Source organism: Martes martes (assembly GCF_963455335.1).
Source record: "Martes martes genome assembly, chromosome: 7".
Lineage (NCBI taxonomy): Eukaryota > Metazoa > Chordata > Mammalia > Carnivora > Mustelidae > Martes > Martes martes.
Genome location: NC_137894.1, coordinates 52624310 through 52640953, shown reverse-complemented (window position 1 = coordinate 52640953; position 16644 = coordinate 52624310). Strand labels below are relative to the sequence as shown.

General features: G+C 38.7%; 1 protein-coding gene across 1 annotated transcript; it reads left to right on the top strand.

The window, feature by feature from the left end:
- Positions 1-359: 359 nt before the first annotated feature.
- On the top strand, positions 360-1304 carry LOC308346852 (olfactory receptor 4F3/4F16/4F29-like; the record flags this gene model as incomplete). Its single annotated transcript, XM_080809898.1, has 1 exon — positions 360-1304. The coding sequence occupies exon 1, from the start codon at positions 366-368 to the stop codon at positions 1302-1304; it is 939 nt and encodes a 312-aa protein (XP_080666024.1). The 5' UTR covers positions 360-365.
- Positions 1305-16644: the final 15340 nt, after the last annotated feature.

Below are 16644 nucleotides of genomic sequence, written 5' to 3'. Positions count from 1 at the left end.
GCAACAGTGATTAGTTCTATGTGACTGGGGCCAGATTGTATTAGTTTTGAACCCAAAATCAAAAGGTCTGGCTCATGTTGACTATGTTATATCTCATGAGTGAGTAATCATGGCATCAACCCTGAGAGGAAGCACAGGGTATCAAATGCAGAGACAATCTGGTGATAGAGAGCAGCTCCACATGACAGCTCCAATTCTTCTGGGTAATCGCAGTTGAGAGGCCATGAGCATATCAGGTCGGTCCTAATGCTATAGTAGAAACAGGCTTTCATATTTTTGACCTCTCTCCCAATCTATTAACATAATTAGTATAATTGACATTTTCTCCTATTGTCCTTCTTCAGGGAGCCGTGCCAACAAAGCCAATGGCTAGAATGAATCACTCCGTGGTGTCAGAGTTTGTATTTCTGGGACTCACCAACTCCTGGGAGATCCAACTTCTCCTCTTTGTGTTCTCCTCCACGTTTTATGTGGCAAGCATGATGGGAAACTCCCTCATCATGCTCACTGTGACTTGTGACCCTCACTTGCACTCCCCCATGTACTTTCTGTTGGCCAACCTCTCCTTCATTGACCTGGGAGTTTCTTCAGTCACTTCTCCCAAGATGATTTATGATCTTTTCAGGAAGCATAAAGTCATCTCCTTTGGTGGCTGCATCGCTCAAATCTTCTTTATCCACGTCATTGGTGGTGTGGAGATGGTGCTGCTCATTGCCATGGCATTTGACAGATATGTTGCCATATGTAAGCCTCTCCACTACCTGACCATCATGAGCCCAAGAATGTGCATCTTCTTTTTAGTGGCTGCCTGGATGACTGGCCTCATCCACTCTGTGGCGCAGTTGGCTTTTGTGGTAAACTTGCCCTTCTGTGGTCCTAACGTATTGGACAGTTTTTACTGTGATCTGCCTCGGTTCATCAAACTTGCCTGCACAGACACCTACCAACTAGAGTTTATGGTCACAGCCAATAGTGGATTCATCTCGGTTGGCTCCTTCTTCATACTGATCATTTCCTATATCATCATCATTCTCACTGTTCAGAAACACTCTTCAGCTGGTTCATCCAAGGCTCTGTCCACACTCTCAGCTCACATCACTGTGGTATTCTTGTTCTTTGGTCCTTTGATTTTTTTTTATACATGGCCAACTCCCACCATACACCTGGATAAGTTTCTGGCCATCTTTGATGCTGTTCTCACTCCCTTCCTGAATCCAGTCATCTATACATTCAGGAATCAAGAAATGAAGGTGGCAATGAGGAGAGTATGCAGACAGCTAGTGAATTACAGGAAGATCTCTTAAGTGATGCCAGTATTGTGAAGAGCCCTTGTTGATTCCTGATGTTCATTACTGGTGGTCAAACTCAGAGAAAAGCTCTTGTTTGTCTTACCTTGATTTGATTACACACACTGATACTGGGTCTATTTTATCTTTCAGTCAGGGGGGAGGGACATTCAGTTTTGAAAAGAGCTACACAGGAAGTATTTTTAAACCAATTATTATAGTAATCTCAAGACTAAATTCCTAAGAAACAGTATTTATATGAAGTATGCAAATATACTTCATATAAAAGTATAGAAATATAATATAGAAATACAAGAAATATAAGAGGGCATACTTCTTTGAGGCCTTTAGAACATGAAGTATCTCCCAATTTACCTTACTACAGTATGACTTCGTCCTAACTTGACTACATCTGCAAACACTATTTCTAATCATAGTCATATTCACAGGTATTGGGGATTAGGATTTCAACTCATATATTTGGTAGACAAAAAACAACCCACAACAGTGGTTTGGGTACTATGGGTTCTTAGAATGAGAATGGTTATAGTATAGCTACCTATTAATCAGAGTAAAATAAGTTTAAAATAAATGGAAGGACCTCAACGCTTTCATAGGCAATAACTATATTTTAAAAATAATAGAGCATATAAAGTCAGAATAAGACACAAAAAGTTACATTTGGGAGTTAAGGAATCTGCTAACTTGGATAATTACGCAGAAGATAAAGAATAACAATTACTGCCTTTAGTCGAGTAGAATGAATATACCAAGGTAATTTGTTGGATAATTGTAAATGAGAAGAAACCAAATTCTGGTCTTGCTTCAATATAGTATTTGGTCATAAAGCATTTCTATTTTTTAAAAATAAAGCAATTGGGATGCCTAGGTGGCTCAGTCAGTTAAGCTTCTGTCTTCAATCCAGTCATGATACCAGGGTCCTGGGATCAAGTCCCTTACCTGGCTCCCTGCTCTGCGGGGAGCCTGCTTCTCCTTCTGCCCTTCCTACTGCTCCTACTCATTCGCTCTCTCTCTCTCTCTCTCTCTCTCTCACTGTCTCTGACTAATAAATTAAAAATATCTTTAAAAAAATAAGGCAATTAAAGCTGGGCTTTTCAAACTGCCAAAATATTAACATATATCATAGTTTATTTTCAGTGTCATATTTACAAAAAATATATATATACATGAAAGCAATGCAAGTAGAATTTACTTCTTGAATCTTCTACGGTTTTCTGTCTACATTGGAGTTTGTCTTCCTCTTTAAAGATATATGATAATGATAAAGATATAATGATAATGATAAAGACATTTTATCTTAGAATAAATCTGTCCATTATCCCACTGAATAAACAAAAGCATATCCTATTATCTTGCAATTACTCTCATACAGTCTCAATTATTCATTTTATGACGTTAACCAAAGTTACTTAACTTTTGTTTTGGAGACAGTACTCTATTAAAATAAAAAAACAAAAACAACCCAGAGCCCGGCAGCAGTAGTTTAAGTGGGAAAAACTTTTCTTAATCAGGAATTATTACAATAGGGGAAAAAGGGACCTCAGTATAGAACTGAGCTTCATACCCAATATAATAGAATAAGTGTGGATTTATAGCCAAAGAACAGATGGGAGGTGGTTGCTGGATAGAAATTACTAAGGGGAGAATTCTTGCTAAACTGACCTAATAGAATTCTTGCTGAAGGCAGGCCAGAGTGATAAGATATTGAGAGCAGGTGTTTAAGAATCATGTATCAGAGTGCCTGGGTGGCTCAGTGGGTTAAAGCCTCTGCCTTCGGCTCAGGTCATGATCCCAGGGTCCTGGGATCGAGCCCCACATCGGGGAGCCTGCCTTCCCCTCTCTCTCTCTCTCTGCCTACCTCTCTGCCTACTTGTGATCTCTGTCAGTCAAATAAATAAATAAAAATCTTAAAAAAAAAAAAGAATCAGATATCAAAGGCAATGGGTTTTCTCTAAACTGACTTAGTAGGATTCTAGTTACAATTGATCTTTGTAAGCCCAGCAAGGATGGGGCTAGTGGAGAAGGGTGCTCAGAGGAGCCTGACTAAAATTTGGTCAAGAAGATGGATCTGTTCAGGCTGCCCAGGTGGCCTCTGCCCGCTGGCCTTCTCCTCAGATCTCAGGTTGGTTTATGGATGCCTGCAGTGGGCTCAGTGACCCTTTCTGGTTTTCTGCCTGGACAGAATAGATATGAGGAGCTTGATGAAATCAAGACTCAGCTAACACGCCAGCAGCTCCTTTGGCTTTCCCACCCCTGTAGGATGCTGGGTTCTGTCTGGCCTAGAAAAATCTTGAGTAAAACAGCTGCAAAATGAAGGAATGGATTTATTGAAACAAAACTGTAGATTCTTTTTGTCCTTTTGAAGAGACAGAATATGTAATTATTTTAACAGAGGAGGTCAAGTCAGATGGCTAAAAACTCCAGTATGATTACTGATTGGTATTTGGCCCGATTGCACTTTTGGGGGGCAATGTTAATATTTTTGAAGATTTTATTTATTTGACAGACAGAGATCACAAGTAGGCAGAGAGGCAGGCAGAGAGAGAGGAGGAAGCAGGCTCCCCACTGAGTAGACAGCCCAATGTTGGGCTAGATCCCAGGACCCTGGGATCATGACCTGAACTAAAGGCAGAGGCTTTAACCCACTGAGCCACCTAGGCACCCCCAGTGTTAATTTAATAAGTATTACATTTCGCTTCTTAAAAGTTTATTTCCTTTACTTGTTTGGACACAGCTGTGGGACATTGCGAGGTGATGTCCATTTGGTACATATTGCTTTATGCTGTTGGTGGGTCTCCTGGCTTCTCAAACCCTGGCTTGTGGGTTTGACTTTAACCATATGGAATGGTTTTGGAGTCCCAAATTCTTTGCTCCTGATGGTTTGTCCCTGACAGCAGATAAAGCCTCACATTGACTTCAATTCTGTCCCTTTATTTCTTTTGAAGGACCTATTTTTTTTCTTTAGTATTTTATTTTATTTTTCCATTTTATTTTATTTCTTTTCAGTGTTCCATAATTCATTGTTTATGCACCACACCCAGTGCCCCAAGCAATTCATGCCCTCCATAATACCCACCACCAGGCTCACCCATCCCCCTACTTCTCTACCCTCCAAACCCCTCAGTTTATTTCTTAGAGTCCACAGTCTCTCATGGTTTGTCTCCCCTTCTGATTTCCCCATCTCACTTCTTCTCTCCATCTCCCCATGTCCTCCGTGTTATTCCTTATACTCCATAAATAAGTGAAACCATATGATACTTGACTCTCTCTGCTTGACCAATTTCACTCAGCATAATCTCTTCCAGCCCTGTCCATGTTGACATTAAAGTTGGGTATTCATCCTTTCTGATGGAGGCATAATAATCCATTGTATATACGGACCATATCTTCTTTATGCACTCGTGAAGGACTTAGTTTTCATGGTACTTGTCCTGATTTATTTCATAGTGTTCAAACCTGTATTTTTATATATAGAGGGAAATAATTTTCTCAAGACTAATCACTAATAAATGTTGTATTATATTGTCATGAAGGAGTTCTTGTTTAATAAATGGACACGTAAAAGTGAAAACACAAAGAAAACGGATCTGTTAACTTAAAGGTGGGTAATTAAGAATTGCTTCTCTTATAGTATTATGTTAGTAGACTAAGAAGGCTCAGGAATGTTCAAAATATAATCCTTTGTTGCCACAAACATCCTAATTGTACCGTCTTAATAGTGTTAAACATTATTATTATTATTTTTAAAATTTTTAATTTAAGTTCAATTTAGTTAACATATAGTGTATTATTAGTTTCAGGGGTAGAATTTAGTGATTCATCAGTTGCATATAACACCCAGTGCTCATTACATCAAGTGCCCTCCTTAATGCCCGTCACCCAATTATCCCATTGCCTAACCCACCTCACCTCCAGTGACCCTCAGTTTGTTTCCTATAGTTACGAGTCTCTTATTCTTGGAGTAGTAAAAATGAACAAATTTATTAACATGATCCAAAGATACACCCTATAAAGGTATGAGTAAAATGTTAGACACACACACACGCACACACATGCAATGTTTCAATACTCAATCTCATTTAAAAATTATCCAGTGAATATCTACCAATTTACTTTTTTTTCTACCAATTTACTTTATTAACACTAAGCCAAAATCTTTTTTTTTTTTTTTTAAAGATTTTATTTATTTGACAGAGATCACAAGCAGGCAGAGAGGCAGGCAGAGAGAGAGAGGAAGGGAAGCAGGCTCCCTGCTCAGCAGAGAGCCCGACGCGGGGCTCGATCCCAGACCCTGATCTCATGACCCGAGCTGAAGGTAGAGGCTTAACCCACTGAGCCACCCAGGCACCCCAACACTAAGCCAAAATCTTAAAACAACTCAGGATCTTAGAAATTACATTTCAGTATACTCACTATAAAAATTATAATTCCAAATGACTGAACACATAATTTTACATTTTCCGTAATTTTAAATGCTTCCTTTATATTCCATTCTGATAAAACCACAAACAGACCTATAGCTATTTTATAAGACATGTTATCAAACCAGTCTGTGCTCATTTTTATTTTGATTATTTGTATTTGAATTCTCACATAAAAATGTTCTGAGACATAGAAAAAATGTTCTGAGCCATAATTTTTATGAGATTATTTACTTTCTGAAAAGCATCACATATATAAAACAGTAGAAATCTGGCTTTATTTTTTTGGAATTTGGGGAATAGTAGATTTAAGTCAACACTTATTAATCTCCACAAAGCAATACCAACAGAACTATGTTATGAGGGTTTATATTTATTAATATATCCTGAAAGTAGGAAAATATTTCACATTCATAAAATGAGAGGAAAAGGTTCCTCAATTACATAAACATAAAATTACTAGATCAGTTCTAGAACTTCAGCTACTGATCAAGACTTGGGTTTACCAAAAAATTAAAAGGGTAGATTGATTGATATACAAAACCTCACACTAGATCTCTTATGAAACTTTTGTTCTGTTTCCAGTGGAAACAAGACAAATTCTACATGCAATGGAAATAAGACTAACAGATTGAAAAAATGGAGACAAACAGATTTTTTAAAAAGTCACCTAACAATCAACTTTTATCTTTCATTTCTCATCTGGTAGAGAATAGGTCCTTACCATCCCAAAAAAGATTACCAAACAATCAGATCATGAAAGCAGTTTCATACTTTCTGTTGCAACCAATGAGAAATAATCTATCAGTTCTGTGCAGACCTGGATTGGAATCAAACTTGGCTGAGAACCAAAAACAAATGAAAAACTACCAAAGCCAAAAAACAATATAAAGATCAGAGTGTCAGTGAAGGTAACGTTTTACTGCTGGATGGGATTCATTATGCGAACCAAGAAGAGACACGCTTGGCTTAAACATCTGCTGAGTGAAATAAGTCAAGCAGAAAGAGTCAAGTATCATATGGTTTCACTTATTTGTGGAGCATAACAAATAATATGGAGGACAAGGGTAGATGGAGAGGAGAAGGGAGTTGAGGGAAATTGGAAGGGGAGGTGAACCATGAGAGACTATGGACTCTGAAAAACAACCTGAGGGTTTTGAAGGGGCGGGGGGGGGGGTGGGAGGTTGGGGGAACCAGGTGGTGGGTATTAGGGAGGGCACGGATTAAATGGAGCACTGGGTGTGGCGAAAAAACAATGAATACTGTTATGCTGAAAATAAATAAAAAATAAAAAAAAAACAGGGATGATGGTAGTGGTGATGAAGGTTGTCATGAAAACAATCCAATAAAAATACATTGTTCAGAGCTGAAAAAATAAAAAACAAAAAACAAAACAAAACAAAACATCCTATGAGGAGCATTTCTTGGGAAACAGTTTATTGTCTCCAGAAAGTGAGTCCACTTGGATATATTGGTGGGACCTTCAGAGCAGTCAAAGAACAATTTTCAAAAAGTTAAAAATATAACTCATTTAAAGTGAACATGTGTTAATTATTTATGTAACTTACTAATGAGGGAACTAACAGGGTGGTAAACTGGTTCCAATCAGGTTTTGATAGAATCTATTTCTAAGACAGACTGGATCCCACTGTAAATGATCCTTAAGATCTTGATTTCATCAATTCCATGATTCTGACTATATGCCAGTGTTTTAGAAATGAGCTGAGGCACAGTGACCACTTCAGATCTTTTAAGAGACAAACCCGAGGGGAAAAAAAGCTACAGTCAGATTACCTCTTATTTACAAAACATTTTAAAATTAGATTTTCCTCATTTATCCCATTTTAATATGGCATTTTCTTCTGGTGAGACCCTAAACTGATACAAGCACTTGATATATAAGACAGAAAAACAGTTTCTATTTTAAGATATTTGAAAAGTTTAAAATAAAGAAACAGTATGAATAATGCTGAACTTCACTACTAATTAGGAAAATTCAAATTAAATAAATTCTCTAGGCTGAAAACCCATATACAGTATGGGACAAATATAGAAATTTCCTCAGGTTTGTGGCATAAGGATTCCAGTCTTAAAGTCTAGAAACAAGGTCCAAATGATATGGCAGTTAGAATGTAGGGTTATTGGCTAGGATGTTGATACATTTTTCCTGGGTTTGTAAAGGATTCAGGCTCTATAATGATAACACTCAGGGCTCCTTGATCTTGTAGTTCCAGTCTTTATGGGTCAAGAGTCCACCAACCCAGCAGAAAGGAGGGCATTAATAAGTTTGTTCACTACTAATGTAATTATCCTTTGTCCTAATTGATTACTATCTCACATGACTAATATCTGAATGTATTCTTTCTGTTCATTAATTAAACAGTTAAACATGGGACTTCCATGTGGTCAAGGGACTATTTAACAATATATATTAAAAATGAGGGGTGCCTGGGTGGCTCAGTGGGTTAAACCTTTGCTTTCCGCCCAGGTCATGATCTCAGGGTCCTGGGATAGAGCCCCGCATTGGGCTCTCTGCTCAGCAGGGAGCCTGCTTCTGCCTCTCTCTCTGCCTACTTGTGATCTCTCTCTCTCTCTGTGTCAAATAAATAAATAAAAATCTTTAAATTAAAAAAAATGAAACTGCATAAAATATTTCCTAGAAACTCTGCTTCTCATTATATATCCTTTGGAAGCACTCAGACATATGTATAACAACACATGTAAGAATTTCTGTTATTATCTTATAAAAGCTACCTTGGGAAAACCCAGATATTCACTTATGGGAAAATGTTAAACTGTTCCGATGGCTATTCTCCAATTTTCTTAGCATATCTAATTTTCATTGTGTTGACTCTCCTCTGTACCCTGTAAATGGAACTTTATGGACTAAAATAGCCTTCGTTGCTATGCCCTTTGACTTCTGCTTGGGTGTAGCTAAAGGAGACTATTGTAGATATTTGGAGGAGACGAAGAGTGAAACCTGGCTATTAAGTCCCTCAACTTCTTTCCTTCCGAACTTCGTGTTGACAAGTACAGCATTCCTCCGTCAAGCCCTCAGCTCTTCTTGGTGGCCTTATTTTGTTGCTATAGGTCTTTCTCTGGTTTATGATATTGTTCCCTCCCATTGTTTACCAGCTTTAGGGATAGTAATAGCACCCTGTAGTTACAAGTCTTGGATACTTCAACATTCCTTGCTGATCTCCTTTATTATTATCTACACCCTTGTTCGTCATATTTTCCCCATTTACTCCATTGGAACAAGACTTCTTTTTTTTTTCTTGGTGGATCCTTAACACAACTATTTGTAAAAAAGAAGTCCCAGGAAACAGCCCCTCACAATGGGATTCTGGGAACGGTTGGCACACACAGAGGAGTACCTGTATATCTTCCTTGTCTGGGGCACATTGGACTCTGATCTTATGTGGCACATAACCCCAGAAAAGGAAGATATATATTTTCACTCAAATTATCACTTGTGCTTGTACGGAATAAAGTTGAAGTGAAAGGCAAGGCTACAGAACATATACAAACAAATGTCAACGTCACTTTGTCTCCCAACTCTTTACCCTTTTTGCTGGTGGAACAATACCTTCATTGACGTCTGAATGAATTAGTCTTTCCTTGAATAAAAATATATTTTTGGCTTTACCTGGAACTCTTGTGTTTAGGACCATTACAAGAGTTAGGTCCCGACATATTCTGAAGAGAGAAGTACAAGGACTGTTCTGATAACATACAGTTTTGTACTAAAACAATGTAGGACCTTGCCAGTACTGGCTAAAGTCTGGGGAACATGCATGTGAGTGAATTCTAAGATTATTAGGCTACAAAAGACAACATATGAGACTAAATCAGGTAGGGTTTATTTACGCATGTACTCACGTGATATTTACATATTAATGTATTGACATGAATACCTGGAGTGCTAAAAACGGCCTTCTAGATTTGGTTAATTAAATCCTTTACTCAACCAAGATATTTTCATGTAAATGCCCAGTAGAGGGCATCCTTTTTAGAGAAGGCTCTTAATTATGCGTGTTAGATACCCATTCACTAAATTTCAGTCAGCTTCTGGCCCCAACCACTCCAATGCTTGCTCACTGGGCTCATGGGCAAAGTGGTTATGGTAACAGGGATGGAAACTATGCATGGGCTCACTACCATGGACTTTCTTTCAATAAAGTGGATCTGTCCACTACCATTGCTGAGTCCCAGACTGTCAATGGCTGAAACCAATTTGGCACCATTCCTTGGGTGGATTAGCTAGCTACCTAGTGGCATACTGACTACATTGGGTCTCTTTTTATCATGGAGGCAGTAATTTATCCTAGAAGGAATACATACACACACACACACACACACTCACACACACACACATATAAGTACATACACACACTGTACATACATACACACTGGATAAATACATGTATACATATACATCCATGTGTGTGTGTGTGTGTGTGTGTGTGTATATATATATATATTTTTTTTTTTTCCCCAGGGAGGGAGGGAGGGTGGGGGAAGAGCAGATGGAGAGGGAAAGAGAATCTTAAGCAGGCTCCATGCCCAGTTCAGAGCCAAATGTGGGGCTCAATTTCACAACCCTGAGATCATGATCTGAAATGCAATCAGAAATTGGACGCTTAACCAACTGAGCCACGCAGGCGCCCCAAGGAATAGATATATATTTGATAATGGATTTGCTTTGCTAGTCCATTGTCATGGCTTCATACTCTGTCAACTTAGCTAAGCCAGAACTATGTTTTCTGAATTCCCTTTCATGCACATTTCTGTTAGAGCTCACCACAAGAAAAATTTGTGTGAAGATTTGGAAGATGGAAGTGAAGCTGTAGATCTTTGGTCTGAAGGACAGAATAGGGCAAGTACCATTATAGTTCACACATGCTGCTGGCCCACCTTGCTGATGTGGGAAAACAACTTGGGCCTATAGCTCCTTTAGCTCCTACTGGATGTCCATCTTCACTTCCTCCAAGTCCTGGGCCAGGTGCAAGTGCATCTTTATAATGAAGGATATCAGTTTATTCAGTAGGCCACCTGCATCATCAAAATTAGAAGCAGTGAGAGACACAGTTCAAGTTTGTCATTGGTCATCTTTACTTCCTATCTATTTTTCCTTCCAGACTCTTGGGCTTTAGGCCCAGCATGACATTCAGTAGTAACAAAGTTACCTAGACAGCTTAATGGATTCCACATTGCATTAAGTCTTATCCCTATAAGAATTTCCTTCTTTTAAATCACTCATAGTAGTTCTACTTCTCTGACCAAACTCTTTTTTTTTTTTGAAGATTTTATTTATTTATTTGACAGACAAAGATCACAAGTAGGCTGAGAGGCAGGCAGAGAGAGAGAGAGGAGGAATCAGGCTCCCCGCTGAGCAGGAAAGCCCAATGTGGGGCTTGATCCCAGGACCCTGAGATCATGACCTGAGCCGAAGGCAGAGGCTTCAACCCACTGAGCCACCCATGCGCCCCTCTGATCAAACTCTTGAGTGATATACCCTCAATGTATCTGCCAGCCTAGTCATTTGCAGATTTATAGAATGCCTTATTATTACTGTGGTATCTATGTATCATTGCATTTTACCAGAGGACACATTTTATAGCAAATGAAGTATACCCACACACGTATGGAACTCATTAGTCTACCTACATGCTCCATCACTGATGGATTAGTGAAGTGACCCACTGAGAAGCAGTTACTGGGATACCACTGATTGGAATGATAACATCCTGTACTACAGGATGTATTATAGGCCTGTGATAAGTTACAAAGCAGTTGTGTTATTTTCACAGCTCCTATGGTGTCATCTTCTTCTCCAGCTGCAGATTTTACTTGTGATCTTAGAAACCATTCCTTCCCCATCTTTTATAACCCCAGGAGTGATAAGAGCTCACTTCTCTTGCCAGCCTTGGGTGCCTTTACAGTCTTTTGTTGGCTCCTATAACCCTGTCTAAACTCTTGTATATAATTCCCGTAGTCAACTCTCTTCAGTCACCCATTTGAATGTGACATCTCTTCCTCTCTGGACTTTGATTAATACCCTGAAATATCTATAAAATATCTAAAAAAGAAATTAACTAGAGCCATATGTATTTACACAGGGAAGAGATATAAATATAGAGCATAAAAAGGTCTGCAAGTATATATACCACATGACATTTACCCCTAGAGAAGAGGGCAGGGGTCCTGATTAAGGGTTATGATCAAAAGGTCTTTGGCTTTATCTGTGGTATTCTTATTTTTAAAGTGATAATTGACTCATGTGTTTTCTATATAATTAAAATCTTTTAAAAATTAAAAATGTTAGTTGATAATTTTTCTGCTATCAAGTCGTTCTGTGAGATTTTGAGTTTTCAAATTAGCATTTGTTTATATTAAAATTAAGATTTTATTAATTAATATACACACTTTTCTAGCTAAAATGAGATAGAGAATTACACGGTTTGCAATTGTTCAGTTTCAGACTACTCTAGGGCTTAAGGATAATGTATTATTGAGCTGACTGATTATACGCATGTTTCATAAAGCATATGTTATCTGTCATCACAGGTGAATGAAAGGGAGATTGTGGGTCATGGACATGAATGGCCTTTGGGGAGATACTGAGAAAGGTTAATATTTGGGCTTTGGTCTAATTTTATCCTTTATATTTTAGTTCTGCTTATTTCAACAAACACTTATATTTACTAAGTGCCAGAAAGTATGCAAGGCACTGGAGATAAAGAGAAAAATAAGACAGCATCCCTGCCATTGAGGAGCTTCTTTTCTGTGAGATACAGAGAAAGAGTTTCAACATTGTGAGGTGAGTATAGTGAAAAAGGGATGCACATAGAGGGGCACCTGGGTGGCTCAGTGGGGTAAGTGTCTGACTCTTGATTTTGGCTCAGGTCATGATCTCAGGGTTGTAAGACTGAGCCCCACATCGGCTCTCTGCTGGGCGTGGAACGTGCTTGGGATTCTCTCCCTCTGTCCCTGCCCCCTTTCCTCTCTTGAAAGAAAGAAGGAAAGAAAGAAAGAAAGAAAGAAAAGGGGATTCACAAGATTCTTTTTTTTTTTTTTTAAAGATTCTATGGGAGTATAAAGAGAAGCACAGAATAGAGCAGTGGTTTTCCATAGTAGCTGTGCATTAAAATGACCTGATGTGCTTTCAAAAAATACTTGGACTCTTGACCCATCTCTCAAAGATTCTGATTTAATTGGTCTGGGACTCTTGACCCATCTCTCAAAGATTCTGATTTAATTGGTCTGGCACAATATTTTTAAAAAGCTCCCTGTGGGGGCACCTGGGTGGCTCAGTGGGTTAAAGCCTCTGCCTTCAGCTCGGGTCATGATCCCAGGGTCCTGGGATCAAGCCCCTCGTGGGGCTCTCTGCTCAGTGGGGAGCCTGCTTCCCTTCCTCTCTCTCTGCCTGCCTCTCTGCCTACTTGTAATCTCTCTCTGTCAAATAAATAAAATCTTAAAAAAAAAAAAAACTCCCTGTGTCTTCACCTACCACTCTTTACACTGTACTTAATGTTTTATTAGTACTAAATGACTATAGTTTCTGAAACATACCAAACATGCTATGTCACATGCTGCATTTCTCCTGGAATTCTTCCTGGAATGTCTTCCCATGCACCCTAACCCCTCACTTCCCATTCATTCCTCTCTCACACTCTCTAAGTCTCTACTCAAATGTTACCTTCCCTGGGTAGTCTGCCCAGATCCCTCCAGGTAGATTTAGGGCTTCTTCCTTTTATGTTACTACCCACTGCATTGAACGTGCATCATAATATAGATATTATCCAGATTGGATTAAATTGCTTTTTTGCATGTGTGTGTCTCTTTACTGGGCTCCGAGCTCCTTGCCTAGGAACTAGCACATGGTAATGGTCAAAAAATAGGTTGAATGAATAAACTCCATGTTTAGATCCTGGATTTCAAGAGACTTACAATCTAGTAGACTTTAGTTTTTTTGTTTTTTCCCCAAATGACTTTAGGAGATTTTGGAGATTGTACTTTGCATGCCATTTTTTGGTAGAACATCATCATTTTATTAGATATGTTCCTCCCTTTCCTCTGGAATATTTTATTTTGAAAGTATTTCAAACATACTACAAAGATGAAGGAATTTTATGGTGAATACCTGCCTACCTACACTTAGATTCTACTATTAACATTTTTTTAATTAAATTTTTTATTTATTTTCAGCGTAACAGTATTCATTGTTTTTCACTATTAACATTTTACTCACTGGAGAAGACATTCTTTTCAATAAATAGTGCTGGATACTTGGATATTCACATGCAAAAGAATGAAACTAGGTCTCTATCCTACAGCATTCACAGAAATTAACTTGAAATGGATTAAATAAATCACTGTTTTTATTTTTATGTACATTTTTTTCCTGGGTTGCTTGGATCAGCACCTGAAAATGCCAAAAATATATGGACTCATCAGTATGTGCTGGAGGTAAACCCTGGGAGGACTGGAAAAGGAAATCTTTGAGCAGGTTTTGAAGGGTAAATGAGGCATGACTCTCTCCTGCCTCGAGGATTTGTCTGATTTCCTTCTGCCAGAAGCATTTTCCATGCCACTGCATCCCCCATGCTGTCTCTGCCTCACCCATTAAGTCTTAGCTAATTTGACCATCAACATGAACAATGGTCCACCTTGTTATTCTCCCCAATGTCTTTTTTTTTCTTAATGAGAAAGAGGTTCAAGTAAATTCTCCTGTCTAGTCAGCAATTCCTTGTGCAATTCTTCTTTCTGATATACCTCTTTGAAGCTCATTATATTTGGACAGTACCAGATGTTCCAAATTTATTTGGCTTTTTATACTATCAAAACTCCCATTTGCTTAGATACCTAAATTTCAGTTAGCTGCTATTCCCAAAAAGTGATCAGAAAAAATAATTTACATGGGATGTGAAAGACTTGTCATCTAAATAAATTTTCCTAGGCACCATTCCTTGTGTTAGGAAGGCTACTTGGCAACTCATTTACTATCATATGTAACTACAGTAATAGTGGCCAAAAGGATATTTGATTTTGTGAAATGCTCAGGTAATATCTGACTACCAAATTTCATATATTTTTCCATGGAGGATATTAATGTAATAGTATTAATTTGAATTCTCTCACTTTCTTTAGGTATCAGGAGCACGAACCTACCAAATGAGCCAATGGATGGAGCCAATCACCCTGGGGTGTCTGAGTTTATGTTCCTGGGACTCTCCAACTCCTGGGAGATCCAGCTTCTTCTTTTTTGCTTTTCTTGTCTCTTATATATGTCTAGGATGATGGAAAACCTTCTAGTAGTAGAAGTCATTATGACTTCTGACCCTTATACCCCATCATGTATCTTCTGTTAGCCAATCTCTCCATCACTGACCTGATATTTTTCTTCACTGCAGCAGCCGAGAAGCTTTGTGATCTTTTCAGGAAGCAGAAAGTCCTCTGCTTTGGGGGCTATCTAGCTCAGATCTTCTTTTGCAACGCAGTTAGAGGCAATGAGATGTACTTCTCATTGCCATGGCCTTTGACAGATATATGGCCATATGAAAACCTCACCATTACCTGACCATCATGAGCCATGAACGTGCATTTTGATTTTCATTGTTTGGACCACGGTCTCATTCACATATTGGCCCAAACGGCTTTTGTGGTAAGCTCACCCCTCTGTAACTCAATGTATTAGTTAGCTTTTACTGTAACATACCTTGGCTAATCCACTTTGGCTGTGCAGATACTTATAAACTGGTGTTCATTGTTCCTTCTATAGTGGGTTCATTGCCTTGGCTGCTTTCTTCTTGCTTATCCTCTCTTGTATCTTTGTCCTAGCTACTCTTCAGGAAGTTCATTCAAAGCTCCTTTTATTCTGTCAGCTCATATTATTGTGGTGATTTTAGTCTCTGGTCCACTGATTTTTTTCCATATGTGGTCCTCTCCAACACATCTGGATAAGTTTATAGCCAGATTTGATGCAGTTTTAACTCCTTTGCTAAATCCAGTCATATATACATCTACACATTCAGGAACAGAGAGATGAAGATGGCAAAGAAGCGAGTGTTCGGTCAACTTATGGATTTTAGAAAAAAAAGATCACTAAATGGCTTTATTGAAACACAACATTTCCAAGTGACTATCAATTAATTTTCTCTTCCTAAAAGCCAATCCTCTATAAGAAAGGACCATCTTTCTGAGGTCTTATTTTGTTCTTTTGTTTGGAACATATTACTCTTTTCATTTCTCTTGGTTCTCTCTGTTGGTTTCTGTACATTAAATAAAACATTCCTCTTCCAGTCTTGAAGGAGGGGCCTCATGCAGGAGAGAGAACTTATTGTTCATTCCCACCCTATCTCTTACTGTTGTCTCTCAAACCTTTGTGATCATCCAAGCAGTCCATTATACACACACACACACACACACACACACACACACACACACAGATATAGATATAGATATAGATATAGATATAGATGATATATATTTAAGATTCGGCATGCAGGGTATTTTATAGGCATCACTAACTGTGGCAGAGGAAGGGAAGAGGTGGATTAGGCAGAGTGAAAAGTCAGACTATAATGCAGACATGAGAAAGCCTTGTCTAGTCTGTTAGGGCTACACTGCAGAAGGCTAAGATGGGCGCACACACCCTTCCATCCCCATAGCAATCAGTCTTTGGATGAGGACATGCTCTGAAAACAATCCTTCAGGAGCTGATGGCTGGGGCAACATGTCTTTCTTCTTTTTTGAAAAGAATTATTTATTTATTTGAGAGAGAGAGTAGGTTGGCTTGTGTGCATGTGATGGGGGAGGAATAAAGGGGGAGAAATACTCAAGCTGACTCCCTGCCCAGCCTGGACCCCAACTCAGACTCTGAGATCATGACCTGAGCTGAAACCAAGAGTTCA